At 48.6% G+C, this 19,889-nt stretch overlaps 1 protein-coding gene across 2 annotated transcripts; it reads right to left on the bottom strand.

The window, feature by feature from the left end:
* Positions 1–307: 307 nt before the first annotated feature.
* On the bottom strand, positions 308–19,410 carry CACFD1 (calcium channel flower domain containing 1). 2 transcript variants are annotated; one of them, XR_012642066.1, is made up of 6 exons: positions 18,771–19,410; positions 12,220–12,292; positions 11,064–11,189; positions 9,064–9,171; positions 6,563–7,259; positions 308–1,610 (listed from the first exon to the last, which is right to left on the bottom strand). XR_012642066.1 is itself a non-coding variant. In XM_074973511.1 (5 exons), exons 1-5 carry the CDS (start codon positions 18,892–18,894, stop codon positions 7,166–7,168), a joined length of 525 nt encoding a protein of 174 aa, XP_074829612.1. In that variant the 5' UTR covers positions 18,895–19,410; the 3' UTR covers positions 308–7,165. The 2 variants fall into 2 exon arrangements, 1 of the variants encoding a protein (XP_074829612.1); XM_074973511.1 differs by having other exon boundaries at positions 308–7,259.
* Between the last annotated feature and the right edge of the window lie 479 nt (positions 19,411–19,889).

Raw genomic sequence — 19,889 nt, 5'->3', positions numbered from 1 at the left:
CTCATGCAATTGTAACAATAAAGTGGTTTTGACGCCAATGATCGTGGGCCATGAGACATCACGTTGATTTGTAAGGAAAGGCTCTAACACTCCAAGGCAGCACCCTGCACTGCGGGAGACCATGCTGTCCTGATGACCCCTCCCAATGCACAGCTCCCAGACACACACCAGGGAAATGCCCGTTCTTTTGTGCAGCGTCACTTGGAGTCTTACAAGCACAGTGATTTCAAAAAAGGCAGCGAGAGAGAGAGAGTTTTTCATATAAAAAGCTGCCATATTTTATTGCTAAAAATGCACATTACACCAGATGCCTAATAAACAGGAGTGAGACCAAATGCAGTCCACACAGAAAGGACCCTTAGAACAGAACAAAGAAAGGGAATAGAAACAAAAACTCAGCGCTAGTGCAGCTGCCCTACTGCAGGAAGACACATTAGGTGCAGACAATGCTTTTGCTGTAGCTACAGACAGGTCCTTCTCCTGCCAGGGATTGTTCTAACAAAGTGGGCATGAGAGCTGGTTTTCTTCCCATGTTCAGCCACTGAAGGAGGCAGGGGAACACCTCTCTTGGAGATGTATTGGCCCTCCCATCTTTGAGATTTCAGCTACACATGGTTAGCAACACTTTGCCACCACCATCCTCAGCAACATCACCACAGGGCTATCCCAGTCTCTTGCAGGCTGATGGTCTCACTATAGCACCAGCCAATACCCACACTCTTCCTGGGTTAAACACAACCATGCAAGTAGCTTGTAAAGGTTTTGAATGGCAGCCCATACCAAAGGAGCTTGGAGTTTCCAGAACAGCAAAGACCCAGGTTTGGACTGACTGTCCAACCACTCATCCAGCCACACGAACACTGTATCCGCAGCTGACTCACTGACTTGCCTGCTCCCTTCCATTACTAGTACACCTCAATGGACTGGAACTGGGAGCAGAGGGATGAAATTAAGACATGGTACATTTGGGCTGGATATCAGGAAAGGTTTCCTAATACTGAGACCTCCTGTACTAGGCTGGAGAACGGTCCCCATGGGCAGTGTTGGAACTCCCACCAGATGAGACATTTCACACTGCATGGGACAGATGAGTAGAAGGTAGAGATGGGTCAAAACCAGAATTCCAGATCCAAACTCCTCTGAACTTCACGAAATTTCAGATCCAGACCCAAACTTTGCAGCTCAGGCCCGTATCTACCATGCACTGGCTAGGGTTTGATTAAGTGTGACCCAGCACTAAGGGTTCCCTGCAGCTCTCACTTGAGTCACGGATGCTCAGCACCTTTGGAAGTCCTGCCCAAGACTTCTTCCATCTCAAATGCATACAGACCAAATCCTGAAGTCTCTGAAACGCTCATGGAAGCCAGTGGGCATTTTGCCTGAGTCAAGATCGATTGAGGCCAGAGCAAGAACCTCAGAGTTTGGCCTAAGGGAGTTCTGCCTGAGTATAAAACTGGGAAGGATGGTGGGTTGTTCTCTATGATGAGAACTTTATTCTTTGAGTGTAGCTTCTTTTCCTTTATACCCACGTTCGTCCACGTTCTTCTATTAAGTTCAAAGTCTCAGAAATCACAGTGGCTCTTTCCGGAGGTAGAATGGTCTTTTATTCACTGCATACACAAAGAATCAAGTAATTAGTCTTACAAAACCAGCACTCACTACCTTCTAGAGCAGCAAGGCCTGGGTACACAGTATAAATGAAGCTTCAATTCTTCCCTTTAATGCCCAGTGTAAAATTGTCCCAGATGAAAATGGAGCTTGCAAATACAGCGCTGTCACCTTTTATGAATAAAATAGATGAGAGATTAGTAACTTTGCTTAGGCCGTGCAAATGCACTTTGGGAACGAGAATTGCCCAGACAGCACTGTGTCTGGTGGTGGTGTGCACATTTGCACCCAGTACCTATGTATTGTTCGTTTGCAATGCCAAGCTCTTTGTAGCCAATGAATTCCCATCTCTCTGTAATTTGCACATTATACAACCTCCTTCCCTCTGGTCAGTTCTCTCCTGAGAACTGTGCACTCAGTGCACTCAGACCTAGTGCACTCAGAACACAGAGGTTCCTTGTCTGTATAGACCCCTTGGAGTGTGGGCCTTCAGCCTACACATCACCAGTGTCTGAAGGGTTAGTGTCAGGGCTGGACTGAGACTGTGCACTCCCTGGGGCAGGTCCTGGAACTTCATCTATGCTTGTACAACTCCCAACCCGCTGACAGCGCTCAGCAAGTACTAGTAATAACCACCCCGCACTGGGAATGGATCTACTCACTACTGTGTTCATAATGTTATCCTCAGGGTTTTATCTACACCCCCAGAAGTAATTGCTTATCCATGCTAGGATCAGAGCCAGGCTAACTACAACTGTGTTTACTGCTGCTGCTCCTAAAAGCCCTTTATGTGGCATGTCTAACACAGAATTCAGCAGGAAGGAGGGTTGTCAGCCTGCTGAAGTCTACAACCATGATAACAACCATCACAGGGTCATCTGCAGCACGAAGAGGGGCTTGGGCTTTAAAGCCCAAGTTTCCTGAAGGATCCACTAATTTTGGGTGCCCCATGCTGGTCCTAAAGTCAGTGAGATCTGTGGGTGCTCAGCACCTCTGGAAATCAGGTCCTAGGTGTCTCGAGACACCCAAATTTAGTGGACACTTGAAAATTCTGGCCAAAGACTTGTACTCCATCCTTACAGAAACCTCCTTATGGCTCCAATTCATGTGCTTAACTCGGAGCCTGTTCTTAAGGCTCATTGAAGTCAGTGGGACCAAAGCACATGCCTAAGTGCTTTGCTGAATTGGGGCCTGACCCCAGACACTGGGGCTCAGAGCTCAGGATGATCTCATGAGACTTCCTACCGAGGTCTGGGGTAGTTTTGCCATTGACACCAATGGAAGCAAGATCAGACCATGCAAGCTGGCCAATCTTAGTAAATACTTTAAAGGTCAAAAGGCGCTCGGATGTTTTTGTAACAGGGGCCTTCTGAAAACCCCGTACTGACAGGAGTCTAGGCACAGCATGGTGAATGAAGGACCTTGCCCCTTCACTGGCTTACTTCTGTGGGTGTAGATTAGACTCAGTGTTATTCTATCGCATCTGCGTTGCTTTTAATTTCCTTTTATTAAGGCTACTGCTCACAGAACAAAGCAATCACCACTAATTTATGCCAGCAACTATGTGCTTTACTCTGCGATATCCTTCTACTGCATGCGACTCTAACTTCACCAAACCCCATTGAAATCAATGGTGCAAGTGTCCCATTTACTCAGTGGGACATTACACTTTTTTTTTTTAAATCTAGTAAAGATATTGCATAGGGACACTGTCCAGACTGCTCAAAGGACAGGGCTGCTGTCACATGACAGGTTCCACCACCAGTTTTATTCTGAGGTATCCTTTAAACACAGAATCACTGTATGGTATCCATGCCATGAAGGGCCCACTGACATTAGTGGTACAAGTTATCCAGGGTGCCGTGCTACCTAGTAACACAAACACCCCGGAAAGTCAATGCTCCATGTGCAGGAAGGTCCATGTACAGTAATGTGCCTCGAACACAGAGCTGGTGGCTCAAACATGGGATCGGACCCTTTATTAAACTCAGTGGCATCTGGGTTGACAAGTCACAGAGTGTGATGTAAAGCGATGGAGGCACTAAGAGCCTAGGGAGAGGGGACGACAAAATAGCTGCTGAATACTGAGCTGCAGGGACGCATGCGTGTCTGTGAGTCTGTCTGTCTGACTGTGCAATAAACCTTGTGCTAGATTCTCGGCTGGTGTAAATCTGCAAAGCTCCTTTGACTTTAATGGAGTGACACCAATTTGCACCCGCTGAGGCTTTGGCCCCGATAACCTTAGGTGGCACCATCAGCTCACCCTACAATACACACACTCATGCCTTCCAGCAAAATAAAACCAGCAGTCTGATTTTCCCACAAGCCAGGGCCCAACCCTGATCCCACTGAGGTCAGTGGAAGTTTTGCCATTGACCTCAGTGACTATAGGGTCTGTGCTAGCCACAATGGTATCTGAACTGGATTGTTCAGCCATACTGTGAACACAACTTAAAAAGATCATGTCACACATTGACTGCAGCTGGAAGGCGACAGGTCATCTGGTCGGTGAATCCCTTTCCTGAGTGTGTAATAAACAGCACCTCACTCTAAAGGCTGAAATAGTAGTTCAGAGCATTTTCTTACAGTAGCTAGGGCTCCGCTCTTTGTCCAGAGAGAGACCTGAAATTAAACAAAACAGGCCCTTGAACTATGGCGAAACACTGTCCTCTGTTAAATAGTGTTTCCTTCTATGTCCCATGAGAACAGTCCCAGCAGAAGTACTTAAATACCCCAAAATAAATTATTCTTCCTGTTCCCAACCAGAACAAAAAGCAACAGAGTAAAACAAAACAATAAATTCAATGTAAACCTATGATCAGAACAGAGTGTAGGGGTCAGGGTTGAGAATAGAGGGAACTGGACTTTGAGAATGATCTATACCCTCCAGAAGAGAATCAAACGGAGAATGCGATTAGGGCACCGTTTATGTAGCCTGTTGTATGGAAGAAGTGCATTGTGTAGTCCACCCAGTACAAAAGTGGTGAATGTGGATTTGATCCTGCACCACAGATGTCAATGGGAGTTTCACCACTGAGCTGAATGGGAGCAGGATCAGAGCCTGTGTGCCCAAGTAGAAAGTGGGTATGATGTATGTTAATTACTAAAGAGCCTTTTATTTTTTTTCCTGTCAGGAAGATCCCAAAACTGCACCACCGAGAATCCTCAAGCCCTGCTCTAAAATGTAGCCACCTCTGGGGTAGCACCCGGCAGCAGTTTAACAGTGCACAGCAAAAGGGTAAAACAGGAAGTGACAAACAATTGAATTCATTTGGTTACATCTGTAGGATGTGTAAAGACTTCTCAAGTGCCATGTACAGTTATAGCTTGTTAAAACCCCAAAGCTATTATGTTGCCTTTTTCTTCTGCGAGCTAAGAGCCACATTTTGCTCTCAGCTAAACCAGTGTAACTCCAGAGTCATCCGCTGAGCTCAGTGGAATTAATCTGGATTACTCAGAGCGCAGAATCTGGGCTAGAGTTCCAAGGCACCAGGTTAGAAGTAATGTTCTTTTTCTCTGCGCTTTGTCTAGTGGCTCCAGGACAGGATGAGGCCTTTACTTTCCCAGTTTAAAAGGAAATCAAATGGTCACAAAGCATGCTGTTGGAGGCAACAGCTGTAAACAGTATGTAGCGTCTAGCTGGACTAGTCAGAGGGTCCATTTACAAGCACTGCCTCTTTAAAGCAGCAGCAACTTGGGATAGAAAAGTTAACTAGGGGAGAACAATATGAGCTGGAGTGGGCTGTCAGTGTCCACGCTGCTGGATGCAATGAATGCACCTCACTGTGCAAAGGCACTACAGCCCGCCAGGCTACCCTCTCAGCGACACATGATGATAGGGCAGGGGGTGTGCGTGTGCGTGCGTGTGTGTGTGTGTTAGAACATTAGGAGAGCAGGCCACAAATTCCATGGTATAAAGTGAGTTGGTTCATCTTCGAGAATCCTAAGCAAACTTTACCAGGAGGATGCAGCGTCGAATGCTTCCCGGATCTGAGGCATCTCAACGTTGCAGGGAAAAGCGTGCCACCTGCCCACGCAGCAACAATATGGGTGGCTGAAAGCCACCTGCTTTTTGGCATGAGCCTAAATGCTAATATTGTTGCGGGACAGAAAAAAAGAATATGTCCCACATCCATAGGTACCGGCTCTGCGTGGAGAGGCAGTAGGAGCAAGAGCACCTAAGGAGGTTTAAGATTCCAAATCAGAATCTGGGCACCTGAGCAAGGGACCTTCCTTCATACCAGTTAACGTAAGTCACAGTTTAAATGGGCAGGACTAGCAAAATCCTGCTCAGCTCAAGGAATGTTACCCTCATTTCTGATGAGGGAAAGAAATTCTTACTCCCCTTTTCCTCCAGTGAAAGGGTGAGTGGTAACAGGGGGGAAAAAAAATCCCTACGGAGACAAACTGAGGAGCTGATCTAGTTCAAGACCTCTGTAAAATGCAGCTGCTGCCTGCAGCTGTACTCAGAGGGATGTGGAGGTTGTGCTTTACACGCATTAAGACCTGATCCAAGATCCATTCAAGATCCATTAACTTCTGTGGGCTTTCAATCAGGTCTCTGGCAGGTTTGTTATTGTCTTAAGTTACTTTTGTGCTCTCAAAGGTGTTTTGCTACATGGCAGTAATTCCTGACCTAACTGCCCCTAATCTAAAATCCTAAAATAAAGCAACACCAAGGATCAATTAGTTCCTAACACAATCCATTCAGGCATCTGCATTGTTGTATATCATTAAACCCTAGATTAGCATAGTACACCCTTAAAAATCTGTACCACAGAGCACCACTAAAGACTTGTAATGCACAAAAAGCCAGACTTTAACCCTGTCGGAGCCAATGGGCAACCTCCCAATCACTTCAGTGGGACCAGGAACTGGCCCCACAGTGAACTCTGGAAAGGGGGGAAAGCATCTCAGTTGGGAGGTAAGAGCTTCCCCAGCGTTCCTAATTCACCTTTCAGAAGCCCGGTATCCATATTGCAGGGCTCCTGAGCTTCCGTGATTGGTACATCTTCCATTTCTTCTCAGGCAATTCCCAGACTAGCCCCCAAATGAAATCGTGGCCCGCTACATGTTCTCCAGCAAAAACCCCACTGTACATCACGATCCCCCATGGTGAACCAGGGACCTTGCTGAGGAATGGGTACATACTATCGGCTTTGTCGAGCAGCACTTGAAGAGTCAGCTGAGATTTAAGTCACACGCACCTGGTGGCAAAAAGAGATTTTCAGATCTTTGGTGCTGGGTAAAACCTGGGCTGGGCAGGGCAGCTAATCACACAGGAGGCTTCTTCCCAGTGAAACCTGCGTCTTCCAGCTGCAATGTGCAATACTCACAGACTGAGACGCCTCCATCTGAGGCTCTTTCAAGGTTATTTTGGAAGGCAAGGTGCCGCCTCCTGCCCCTTGGAATTCTAGTTGCTGCAGTGTTTGGAAAGTTCACCAAGGAATTGATAGAAGAGGGTTCAGATTCATGTCAGAATGGATTTCCACTGTGTTTTTAAAGTCTCAGTGTCGGCAGGAAGTGGCTCCACAGGAGGTTTACCCAGGAGGGAATTCTACAGCGCCTGCCCCTCCAGAGTCCCCGTTAGCTTCTCCTCATCCGCTTGCTTCTGCTGTTGCTGGATTCTTGCATAGGAAATGGCATCCCCTCTGCAGAGAGAAGGGACAGCATTAGAAGATAAGCTATTTGGAGGCAAGACTGTCCTCTATGTGTGTGCAGTGCCTAGCACAAGGCAGCCCTGATCCAGAGTAGGGCCTCTTGGTGCTACCGGAGTCCAAAAAGTAAATAATAACTACAGTGAAAAACTCAACAGTCAACAAGGTACGACAGGCAGGTGAGGAGGATTGGGAATGAAAGGAACAGCCCGTTACTGGCTCCTTAGGCACTTGGGTCTGCTCCCACTGGAATCAGCGGGTGGGGTTTTACTATTGACCTGATCAGTTGCAGAATCTAACCCCATCTGAATAGATCTGGCTTTTGGGCTGGGATTTGCCGTCATCTCAGCCAGGGCAATTTAACTCCACAACTGAAGTTTTGTAAACAACAAAAGGCAAAGGTTTATAGAGCCTGGGCCCCTGAGAACTGCTCTCAGCTGTGATTTTCATTTAATGCTAGTGAAAACGTGTTTTCGCATGGGGTTGTAAACGTTCTGCAGCAGCGTTTGCAGCCCAAATGCCGGCTTAGCACTAGAATATGAAACTAACCAGAATGTTAAAGTGAAGCTAACGGGAATTTCCTTTGGGTTGCAGAAAGCAAACAAACAGCATAAAAGAAAATCAGAGGGGCAAAATTCTGCTTTAATAATATAAAGCATGGTGAGTAATACAGGCAAGGAGATTTTTAAACACACCCACAAGATTCCAAACCTGAAAAGGTCCCTTTACATGCTGGGAAAATTCTTTATTAGTATATTGAAAGCTCCCACCATGTGAATTTAGGCCTGTGACGGGGGTGTCCACCCCACACAAGGCCTGAGAAGGTTAAAAAGGGCCAATTAACATTGTAAGCTGCACCAGGAGGAGCGCCAGGGCTGGGTAAAGCCTAGCTGAAGATGAAGCCCGGCTAAGCTTTTACAAAGCCAGGAAGTTGAGCGCAAGAGGAGGCTGCAGGGAGCAGCTGTGCAGTCACTCCCTACAGAGAACGGGAGTTGTCTAGGGACAAGGAGGCGTCGTAGGGGGAAAGTAAGCCCTGGGATCCCACACTGGACTACAGAGACTGGCAAGGAGCCACAGGGAGTGTAGGAAGCTCAAGCTGGCAAACCCAGAGGTGGGCCCGGAGTCAGAGAAGTGAGGGAGGAAGGAGCTCAGGGAAACAGGAACCGTCTGAGTTTGAGCAGACCATGGTTGCAAGAAACAGGGCTGGAACTCAAAAGTAGCAGGCGGTTCCCCTACGAGCCACTGGGCCTGTGTTTGGACTGGAAGACTGCCTGACAGGGCCCACAGACAGCCTGTCCAGTGGGACTTTGACCCCCTGGAAGGGGAGGACTAAATCGTGATCCGACCAGAGGGCTGAGTCACGAAGAGGGAGCACCCCAAGTCCCAGAGAGAGAGAGAGAGAGGCAACAGTGCGAGAAACCTATGGAAAATGGCACCAGACGCAGCGAGAACTAATCCCCAGCCCCAAAGAGGCGCCCCAGCGGTGAATGCACCCCATTACAAGGATGCTCTGACCCTGGCTCTCCTAGTGTGCTCAGAAAGATGTTCACTTTCTAAAGATATGCTCTCCATGAAACACTCTTAGCCCCCAAATCCTGCCACACAAACTGTTTGCACGAACCTCGACTGCTGCAGGTATATTTAAATACCACCCACGCAGGCCCCAGTCTCACCATGCTGACTGCCCAGCCTCCCACCAGCCCCGCTGAAGGCCAAATGGCTCTGCTGCAGAGAGCCAGGGTCGCAGGGCCAGCCTCCCCGCTGTACTGCATGTGAAATAAAGCGCTTTCTTCCTTACTTTTTGCCAAGCGCCGACAAGCCGTACAGCACTCCTGTTGCAAAAGCAATAGCATTTCCCAGTAACGTGGTCAGCGTCAGACTGAGAATGACTGGAAACACGGCCATCCTGGGGGAGAGAAACAACGTCAGCCACGAAACAATCCCCCTGGGGCTCCCCTCTATGCCCCTGTTGGAAATTACTTCCCTTGGAAGTTTACTCAGAGTTCCCATGACTCAGTTAGCACACACACATATTTCTTTATTAGTTCAAAGGCCGCTTAGTGTTCATTTCACCCACAACGTCAGTGCACACTTGTCTTCTATATCCCAACAGCAATACAGCTACGAGTACTGCCCAAAATACTCACATCAGATCCAGGCCCGGGAGGCTCCTGCCTGTCAGGGTGTAACTCCAAAGGGGTAAGGAAAAAGCTCTGACAAACAAACTTCTGAAAGCCTAACTTCTTCTACACTACAGCAAACAAGTTAAGTACTGCCGGTTACTGGACCTTCACCAAAGACAGAAAAGGCAGGCTAAGGGCTACACCCTGCACATGATGGCCAATGAATCATGCTTTCTCTAGTTCCTAAGCCTTACATAAGATAGAGCTGGTATTTCCAGGGTCACTACACCTTTAACCCAGACAAGTCTTCTTTCGATTTTATTCTCTTATTCACGCTTTAAGCCTATGGCTCACACGAAGATTCAAACTCAGACCCATAATCAGGGGTCTACTAAATTCACAGCCATGAAAATCATGTCATGGACCGTGAAATCCAGTCTCCAGCCACTTAGCTGGGAAGGCAGAGCAGCAAGTGGCAGCTGCTGCCCGGTGCCCAGCTCTGAAGTCAATGCCACCCACCAGTAGCAGTGGAAAAGTGAGGGTGGCAATACCGCAAACCCCAACAGGCTTGCGACCCCCGTTTTGGGTCCGGGCCCCTAGTTTGAGAAACGCTGCGAAGAAATCACACTTTTTTTGAGTACCATATCCGTGAAATTTGCTATTTATGCCATGGCCAACCCATGAAATCTGTGATTTCTCCGCGATTTCAGTAGACCCCTACCCAATGCAGGCCCCGGTTCCTACCAGCTGGGAGTGGCTGCACTCTTCCATTCCCTGGAAGCAATGCACGTGCTCTCTGTGAGACCTGGACTGACCTCTCCGCTAAAGGCCAGATTCTGCCTTGATTCCTGCTGAATCCAGCACAGCACCCTCCTCACAGGGTTGGGCTGAACCATGGCTCCTCCACCCACAGGCCAGCCAGTGCAGCTGGGCTGGCACAGGGTGGGCAGTGATCAGCTGCTGCTCAGACTATTTCCCCCTGGAAGCAAGGGGAAAGCAGGGCCGAAATTGTGAGCACAGTCCCTTCCCTGGGCTGGCGCGGCTATGCAGAGCCCCTTCCTCAGGGCTTTGCCCTTAATGTGCCTGAGGTTCACAGACTGAAAAGCTCAAGGGTCTGATTATGACCTCCCTGAGACTGGTGTAATTTCAAATCCTCCAGGGCAGGGATGGTCTATTTCCTGGTTCACATCCGATGAAGTGAGCTGTAACTCACGAAAGCTTATGCTCAAATAAATTGGTTAGTCTCTAAGGTGCCACAAGTACTCCTTTTCTTTTTCCTGGTTCTGTCCAACACCCAGCACAATAGGGACAATGGCTCTGGCTAGCCACCCAAGTCCAAGCCTGCGTGTCCCCCTGGGTCCAAGCTCAGGTGGCTAGCCTGAGCCGCTGGCAGGGCTGCAACCTCTACACTGCTCTTCTTAGTGTGCTAGTTCGAGCGAAGCTAGCACAAGTCTGTCTGCCTGGGCCCGGAGGCTGCTTCCAGGTGCAGTGTAGACGTATCTCTAGCGTTCAAGGCCGAAAGGGACCACCAGATCCTCTCGTCCGTATATCACAGGCCACCAAACCCACCAATCAGGGCCAAAGTCCACTAAACCGCCCGTCCAACCCCTCTGCCAGCCTCGCCTTTGCCTGCCCCCTCTCCGGCCCACAGCTGGAGCCAGCCACCAGTCCTTACCCACAGTAGAAGGCAGCTTTTTGCCAGGGCCGCAGTTTATCCGCCCGCGCAGACACCGCGTTTGCAAATTCGATAAACTGGCAACAGAATGGAGCTTCGCACAGAAACAGGATAAAGGCATTTAACCTTCAAAACAAAGCAAAAGAGGGTTAAGCCATCAGCATGCTCCGGAGAGGGAACTCGAGTCTCCCGGTCGGGGTCCCATTCACACATCTGTCAATGATCCGAACAGCTCTGATTCTTAACAGTCAGAGAGATTTTATTACATGGGGCCAGATTCTGCCTCCTCCTCCGCTCCAGTGGCCAACAGTCCCGTTGAACTGGCCACATGGGACTCCCCATTTCAGACAGGGACCCCCAGGATGGCATGGAGCCAGTGTAGTGCGCTCCAGCAATCCTGAGGAAGGGGAATGACCCTGGAGAAAAAGCTAGGCAGGGTAAGTTAGAGACAACGCCACCCCTCAGTTGCATGGAGCATGAGACTCTAGCACAACCGAGACTCATGCCCTGAAAGCCTAGCTCAGCAGCAATGTAAATGGGGGCGTAAGTTACATGTAGAGCAAAGGTTGGTCCAAACTGGGTGAAAAGGCCCAATCCGCACACACTTGACCTTACACTCTCCTGTTAATCTCCTACTGCACATCCCCTCCATGAGTGGCAGGTTACACTGTTTTACTGCCTACTCCCCACGTATCACTTGGGCAGTTTAGGTCACCATGGCAGCTACTTCAAGCCATATCTGGCCCGAAGCCTTGCTGGTGATCACCAGGATTTGCGCACAAGCTTTGTGGCGGCAGACGTAGAAGCCTGTATGATATCTGCAGCCAATGGCGCTTCAGGAAGGGACCCCGCTTATTTGCATGCAGGATGCCCGTTTTATTCTGGATAAGAGTCTCCGGATAGTTGCAGACAGCAAGACCGGGGAAGATCAGTACACTAGGCTAACCCCAGCTGCCTCACACGTCAGCGAGGGCGAGACCCTCACGTCCCATGAGACAGACAGTGATCTCTTGCAGTGGTAGGAGGCCATTACAAAATGCGAGCGCAGAGTTATTTGCCCACAAAGCGCAGCTCTACCGCCTGCCGCTGCTAAATGGTGATTCAAAAGTGGAGACCAGCAGCGCTGGGGCAAAGAGGGAAGAACAAGCGTACTTACATCATCCACACCCCAGCCGCTATGTTCAGGGGGTTGATGGTCACGCAGTTCCAAAGGCCGGCAAGTGCACAAGCTTAAAAGCAAAGAGATTGATTTTAATTCATGTGAAAAATAAACCACGAAGCACACAGAGGTGGCAGTGTGATCTAGTGGACAGAGCACTAACCTAGCAGGTAGGAGATCTGGGTTCGAATCCTGGCTCGGTCACTGACCTGCTGCGTGACCTTGGGCAAGTCTCTGCACCTGTGCTTTCCCTCTTCAGTCTGTATTAAACTCCCTAGGTCAGGGATTATCTCCCATTACTTGTATGTACAGCATCTTGCACAATAGGGCCCTGATTTCAATTGCCTCCTGTAGCCACTACTATGATATGAATAACAACTACGTATACCAATCCACACTGAAGGGGACAGATAATGGCCAGAATGATTGGGATGTAGGAGATAGGCTCTGCTCCCAATTTGGCTAAGACAAGAACACGGGGTGCCTTTGGCTTAGGACACTCGTCCTTCAGGCTTGTGTTTCTATGGACGTTCAGGGTTACACAGAACCCCAGTGTGTTTGCTTTTAAATTAAGTCATTTTAAGGGAGCCTCTGTTTTTATTTGCTGAAGAATCTCGAGTCCTGTGTAACTGGCCCCGAGGTAAACAACAAGCTACTTTGAAATGAAAAAATAGCTGCAGTCTGCAACAAACTGAAGGCAGAAACAAGAACTGACAAATGGGCCAAATTCCTCTCTCATCTACAGCGCTGTAAATTCAGAGTGACTCCTCTGGAGTCGTAGGGACTTATCCGGAGATACTCTGGACAGACATGAGTGGAACCCAGAGCAGAACCTGGCCCTCTTTCTGCAGATATGGAAGCAGTTGTTTGACAAAACAAGCCTCAAAATAACCCACGAGGCCTTGAGTATGTAATGCAAGAAAAGGAGCCAGCGGGCAGTTTGTGAGCCCGTAGAGCATGCATTTACCTAGCAGCTCATTAAACTTGCAAAATGTCACCTGCATTTGATACAGCCAGTCTCTTCAATTAACAATAAGAGGCTACCTTTATGCCCAGGGTAACCAGAGCCCAGGTGTGGAGGAGGGGCTGCATGGCCTGTGTGTAGGATAGAATCAGCGTCTGGCTCAATAAGAAATAATGACACTAAACAAAACTCCAGCTAAAATAGGGTCTCTAAAGGTTAGTATAGAGGCTGCTGGTTTTTGTAGCCCATGCAATGCAAATGACTGGTGTCTCTCACAGCACCCACACACCACACAACAGAACCACTAACCCAGGAACCTATCCTTGCAACAAAGCCCGGTGCCAACTGTGCCCACATATCTATTCAGGGGACACCATCATAGGGCCTAATCACATCAGCCACACTATCAGAGGCTCGTTCACCCGCACATCTAACCAATGTGATATATGCCATCATGTGCCAGCAAATGCCCCTCTGCCATGTACATTGGTCAAACTGGACAGTCTCTACGTAAAAGAATAAATGGACACAAATGAGACGTCAAGAATTATAACATTCATAAACCAGTCGGAGAACACTTTAACCTCTCTGGTCACTCGATTTCTGACCTAAAAGTGACTATTCTTCAATAAAAAAACTTCAAAAACAGAGTCCAAGGAGAGACTGCTGAATTGGAATTAATTTGCAAATTGGATACAATTAACTTAGGCTTGAATAGAGACTGGGAGTGGTTGAGTCATTATACAAAGTAAAACTATTTCCCCTTGTTTATTCCTCCCCTCCCTTCCCCCCCCCCCCCCCCAACTGTTCCTCAGACGTTCTTTTTAACTCCTGGAAATGTGCTGGAAACGGCCCACCTTGATTAACACTTCAAAAGGTTTTCTCTCCCCCCACCCCACTCTCCTGCTGGTAATAGCTCATCTTAAGTGATCACTCTCCTTTCAATGTATATGATAAACACACATTTTTTCATGGTCTGTGTGTATATAAATCTCCTCACTGTATTTTCCACTTTATGCATCCGATGAAGTGAGCTGTGGCTCACGAAAGCTCATGCTCAAATAAATTGGTTAGTCGCTAAGGTGCCACAAGTACTCCTTTTCTTTTGGTGTCTCTCTGTATTTGAAAGCTGTGACCTACTCAGCATTAAGGATTTCCATAGGTGAAAGTCCACAGGGGTCATTGCCCTGCCTGTGGTGTGTCTCGTGTGGTTATACCTCATCTTAGAAAACAGAGAGCAATGTGGGGGAGTTTTTAAAGCAATCATTAATGAACCCTCACAACCCAGTATAATTAGCACCTTCCACATATGGGGAAACTGAGGCACAGGATGGCAAAGTGACTTGCCCAAACTCACCCAGTGAGTCAGTATCACAGTGAGAACTCAGGACTTCCTGTGCTCTGCCGTTGGAGCCCACCCTCTGGGAAACACTCAGCAGTACGATTTTCTAAAAGGGTCCGTTAGGGGTATTTCAGGGAGACTAACACATTCCAAAGATAATGAAGACTTAGTGCGAGAGGTCAGCCGGGGAGAAGAAAAGACAAAGGAGAAATAATAACAACTCTTATCTAGTGCTGCTTTACAATGGAGGTATCATTATCCCCATTTCACAGATGGGGAAACTGAGGCGCAGAGCAGTGGAGTGACTTCCCCAAGGTCACTCAACAAACCAGTGGCAGCGCCAGGTCCAGCACCCGGGTCTTCTGAGGCTCAGTCCAGTGTCCTATCCCCTAAGGATACATGCACTAACAGGAAATGGAAACAGCCCTCAGGGTTCAGGAGATGACTTATTCTAATCTTCCTAAACTATCTGCTGATGAGACATGTGTGCGCTCCCACTGCAACCAGAGCTCCAGGCAGGGCTAGTGGAACCAGCTGCTGGCACAAGGACAGGGCATAGACAGCTCTACTGCTTGTCCTTGATACATCTTAGCAGATAAAAGCACCAGATTGTGAGCAGGGGAAGGTGGGAGTTAAACCCAGAGCTTCAGGCACTCATGCTGCCCACAAGAAAGTGCATGATTATCATAAGTAGGAACCACTTAACAGTCACATAGCATCTGTCATCCGAAAGCACTTTCAAACCGATAGACCAGTTATATACAGGGATCACTTCACCCACCACAGAAACACAGCTTCCTCTGGGGTGGAACACAGCAGCTGATATTCACCACTCACAGCAACACTACACAACAGTGTAAGACAGGAAATTTAGAAAGCTCCCACATTCAGCTGAAAGCACAGAGAGAATTTAGAGGGAAGAATGCTATAATCCGAGCACAAATTTGGCCTAGACCCCAGGGCTAATAACTTCTTGGAATACATTTAAAAAACAATTATGATTTGGGAGTTCTTTGTTATGAGGACCCACCCCCAAAACAAACCTGACTGCAGAATGCCTCTGTACGACTCTCAGCTAAGCAAGAGGTTGTTTTAGCCCTCAGTGTACCAGCACCAGTGACCAAACTGTTCTTTCACTCTTGTCGATGCCAAGGGGGAACAAAGAGCTGTCAGCCGAGATTTCTTTTCCAGTTCTAGGCCACGGACAGCTTTTCAATTATGAAAACATCTGCTGGGATTTGTGGTGTGGAAGACGGACAGGTCTGGTGCTTAGTCAATTAACTAATTTGCTGAATGGCAAAGGAGCACCCAGAGAACGTGGAGCTAAAATGAACTCTTAGCAGAAGAATTCACTCCTCTATAATTCATAGAATCATAGGACTGGAAGGGTCCTCGAAAGGTCATCTAGTCCAGTCCCCTGCACTCATGGCAGAACTAAGTATTATCTAGACCATCCCTGACAGGTGTTTGTCCAACCTGCTCTTAAAAATCTCCAATGATGGAGATTCCACAATCTCCCTAGGCAATTATTCCAGTGCTTAACCATCCTGACAGTTAGGAACCTTTTCCTAATGTCCAACCTAAACTACCCTTGCTGCAATTTAAGCCAATTGCTTCTTGTCCTATCCTCAGAGGTTACGGAGAACAATTTTCTCCCTCTTCCTTGTAACAACCTTTTATGGTCTTGAAAACTATCATTACGTCCCCTCTCAGTCTTCTCTTCTCCAAACTAAACAAACCCCATATTTCCAATCTTCTCTCATAGGTCATTTTTTCTCGACCTTTCATCATTTTTGTTGCTCTTCTCTGGACTCTCTCCAATTTGTCCACATCTTTCCTGAGCCCCAGTCACCTGCTCCAACCAACAGACAGTTCTGTCTCTAATACATTTTGGGCCAAGTTCAGGTATCAGCAGTCACAGCTTCACTGGGGCTGAATCTCCTTATGCTAGCATTTGAAACCATTACAATACAAACCCCTTTTGCATTTGAATGAATCTGGCATTGTATGAACAAACTCTCCTTTTAGCAGCCTGGATACAATCCACTAAAATACGAATAAATTGGTTCCATTTCTTAGTGACCCACAAAGGCTAGAATCTTGTAGCAAATTGTGTTGTCTCCCTGCACTCTGGGAAACTGCCTTCTGTTATTTTGCTTCCCTGATATGAAGCTCTTTGAAAAGACATTGTTAGTATGTGAGATTCAGAGAATTGTCCCTTCTGTTACCTGCCATTAACTTTGGCATTGGGATTCAGAGAACTTTGTGATTCAGAGAATTGTCCCTTCGGTTACCTATCATTAACCCTACTTGCCCAAGAGTCGCTCGGCATATTTTTTCCCTGCTTTGCAAAATCACAAGGAGAAGAAACTACCAGGTGTATACACGGATTTTCCAGCCTTCCTGGTTTGTTTGCAATACTGTTACTGATCACAAGAGGCTGACCACAACTCTTGCCAAATCTGACGTTTGTCGGACAGCCCCAGCACCTGGAATCATGTGAATAGGTGAGACTCTCAGCTTTCATGTTTTTAAACCAAGTACATTTCGAGTGCTCCTGGTTGCAGAGAAAAGCTGGAAATGTGACCCGAGTGTGCCCTAAATGCTCAGAAGCCAGAAGGTAAAGAAAAAGAACCCAAATGTCCTTTTTTCCCCAATTTCATGACTTTTAAAGCACACTGGTGATTTTTTAAAGCTTGAAGTTGGCAATGCTGTCCGTGGCACATACCAGCTGTCCCCTTCAGCTCTGCACCCTCAGCCCAGAGCATTTCTGTGGCCCCCAACCATCCCTTGCTAAAAACCCCAGCTCGCCAAGGACTGTATGCTGCACTGAAACTACAGAGGCTGGAGTGGAAGTCTCCAGGTAGGTCTTGCAGCACTCACAACCTGTGAGGTAGATTCCTCCTCCCAGCCCTGGGGAGACTCTTCAGCAAATTTCCTGACTGTATGCAAGGTACGGAGGGCCTTGCAAGAAGCGCTGTGCACTCAGGTGAATTTCACCCAGTAGGAGCAACTCTGTTACATCCTTTCACCACACCAGAAATGCAGCTGCCAACGTGCCTCAGCTGTGCAGCATGTTCTGAAGCCCCAGCCCGGCACACCCTCAGGTTAACAAACACGTTCTACACAGGCGAACAAAAGGAACTGAAGCAAACCTGCCACCCGCACCGACACCAGAACAAGAGCCAACCGAGGAGGCGGAGACAGAGAAAGGGAATGGATGAAATGTTCCAGCACACACTGAACAAATCAAAAGTGGGTGCTTTCTCAGAGACACGCTCTCACTTCCCCAGAAGTGATGGGCTTGATGCAGGAACAGGCAGCCGGTGGAATTCTCCGGCCTGCGCTAGGCAGGAGGCCAGATGCGGTGATCGTAACCGTCCCTTCTGGCTTTAAGATCTATTCATCTTGTCAAACCATGGAGCAGCACAACCCAATATGACCCAATGATCCCTGGTGGAACTGCCTTGACTCTTTCCATGGGAGATTGTTAATTTCAGGGACAAGTATTTAACAAGCCAGCACAGTTCTCCTGCTTTGTTCCATCTCCCTTCTGTTTATTTCAAAGATAAAATCCCTTATTAAAAAAAAAAAGGCCCAATATTATCCTTTTGGGGTCTCTATTCAGGGGTTAGTAATAACAGAAGCAAACACACACGTACACAAAACCACTGTGAAACCAGCAGATCAGCAAGGAAAAGAAAAAGTGGATATATATAAGTATCGAATGGTCAATAACAACAATGAACCAACCCCTGAGCCTGCAAACTGCACGCGGATTGCTTTGCCCGTGCAGATCCCCATTCAAGTCCAAGTGCCATCCATCTGCCTGCTACACGTTGCAGGATCGGGGCCTCACACCCTGTTTCCATTGCCTCCCAGGGCATTCCACCTGAAGGGGAAACGTCACAATTTGGCACAAGCGTAATAATTTATACAGAGAATGACGTTCCTCCACCAGGATCCCAAAGTGCTTCACAATGAGGCCCAGGCAAGGGGTCAAACAATGAAAGCGTGCACAACGTAGGCGCCGGTTAAAATCACTCCGATTCCCGCACCTAGACAATGTGCTTCTGGATCTTTGCCTGGCTGTGATCAGACAGACAGACAGATAATTGCTGCTCGGACCTTCATCGCCAGTCACTGGCAGGCGGGCGCAGGCCAGCACAGCTGACCCAGGACGGCCCATCCCTGGAGGTTATTCCAGGGGCACCCGGCAAGCAGGACCTTAGGGCTACTTACACACGCCCCCGATGACACCGGTGATCCTGCACAGCCACTTGTACCACCAGGTCATGCCATCGTCCGCCGAGGAGGCAGCCGGGGCAGGGGTTGCTTGTTGGAACTGATCCTCCTGGGAGCTCATTGTGTGGCCCCTCCTCAGGGGCTAGGGGCAGCCCCCCCTTTGCACCTGAGCCACAGCAGAAGGGGACCCCCCTTCCTCCCCCCACACACACACAAACACCAGAAGAGTCAGTGACAGCTCCTGACACCCGTCCTGCGGCGGGGCCCCTCACCACCGCCCCATGGAGCCGGCCTGGCCCCTGACAGCTGCTCTGTTCTTGCTGACAATGGAGAGCCTCTGTCCCCAGCAGCAGCAGTTTCCCCGGCTCCCTGCGTGCTGCATGATGGGTCCCCTCCCTTCCGAGAGGGAGGACGCTGATGTCACCCTCTCATGACACAGCTAGAGTGGGCAGGGCCCTGCCTGGCCCCAGCTGGCTGAGCAGGGGTGGCCAGAGGGGGGTGTGTGCACACTGGTGCATGTACGTGTATGCACCTCGGCGAGTGCACGTGCCAAAGCATGCCTGTGAGGCTGCCTGTGTGCGCCAACGCAAGCGCCTGGGTGCAGACGGGCGGCTATCTTGCGTTTAAAAAGCGTCTTTCAACTCGCCCTGAACCACAGAGGGCGCGTTTCTAATAGCCAGTATGGGAACACAGGCGTTCCTTGATGTCCTGTGTTCAGACCCCCCACCCCCACACCTCTCCCACGGGCATGAGCTCCTGCTTCCATGTGGGTTCAGCAACTCTGGCGAACTCTGTCTTCTCCACTCGCGTGTTTCATTCTTGTGCATGTCTCTGAACTTTTGCTTCATCAGAGAGGTGAATGGACTTGCCTAAGGTTATACAGAATATGTCAGTGGTAAAGCCAGAAGCAGGACCGGGAATCCTGACTCCTAGTGCCTTGCGCTAACTACTAGGACATGCTGCCAAGGTGGCCAGTGTGCGAGGGCAGAATCCAGGTCTGTCAGACCAAGTGAATAGGTAGGAGACATGACGGAGGTCTGTATATGCAAACAAAAAACGTACTGAGCTAAGGCTGATTAGAAGGGATTGGTTTGGCAGGGATTCAGGGAAACTCCC

Source organism: Natator depressus, chromosome 16 (genome assembly GCF_965152275.1).
Source record: "Natator depressus isolate rNatDep1 chromosome 16, rNatDep2.hap1, whole genome shotgun sequence".
NCBI classification, from domain to species: domain Eukaryota; kingdom Metazoa; phylum Chordata; order Testudines; family Cheloniidae; genus Natator; species Natator depressus.
Note: the sequence above shows the minus strand (reverse complement) of the source record. Positions and strands in the feature narration are given on the sequence as shown.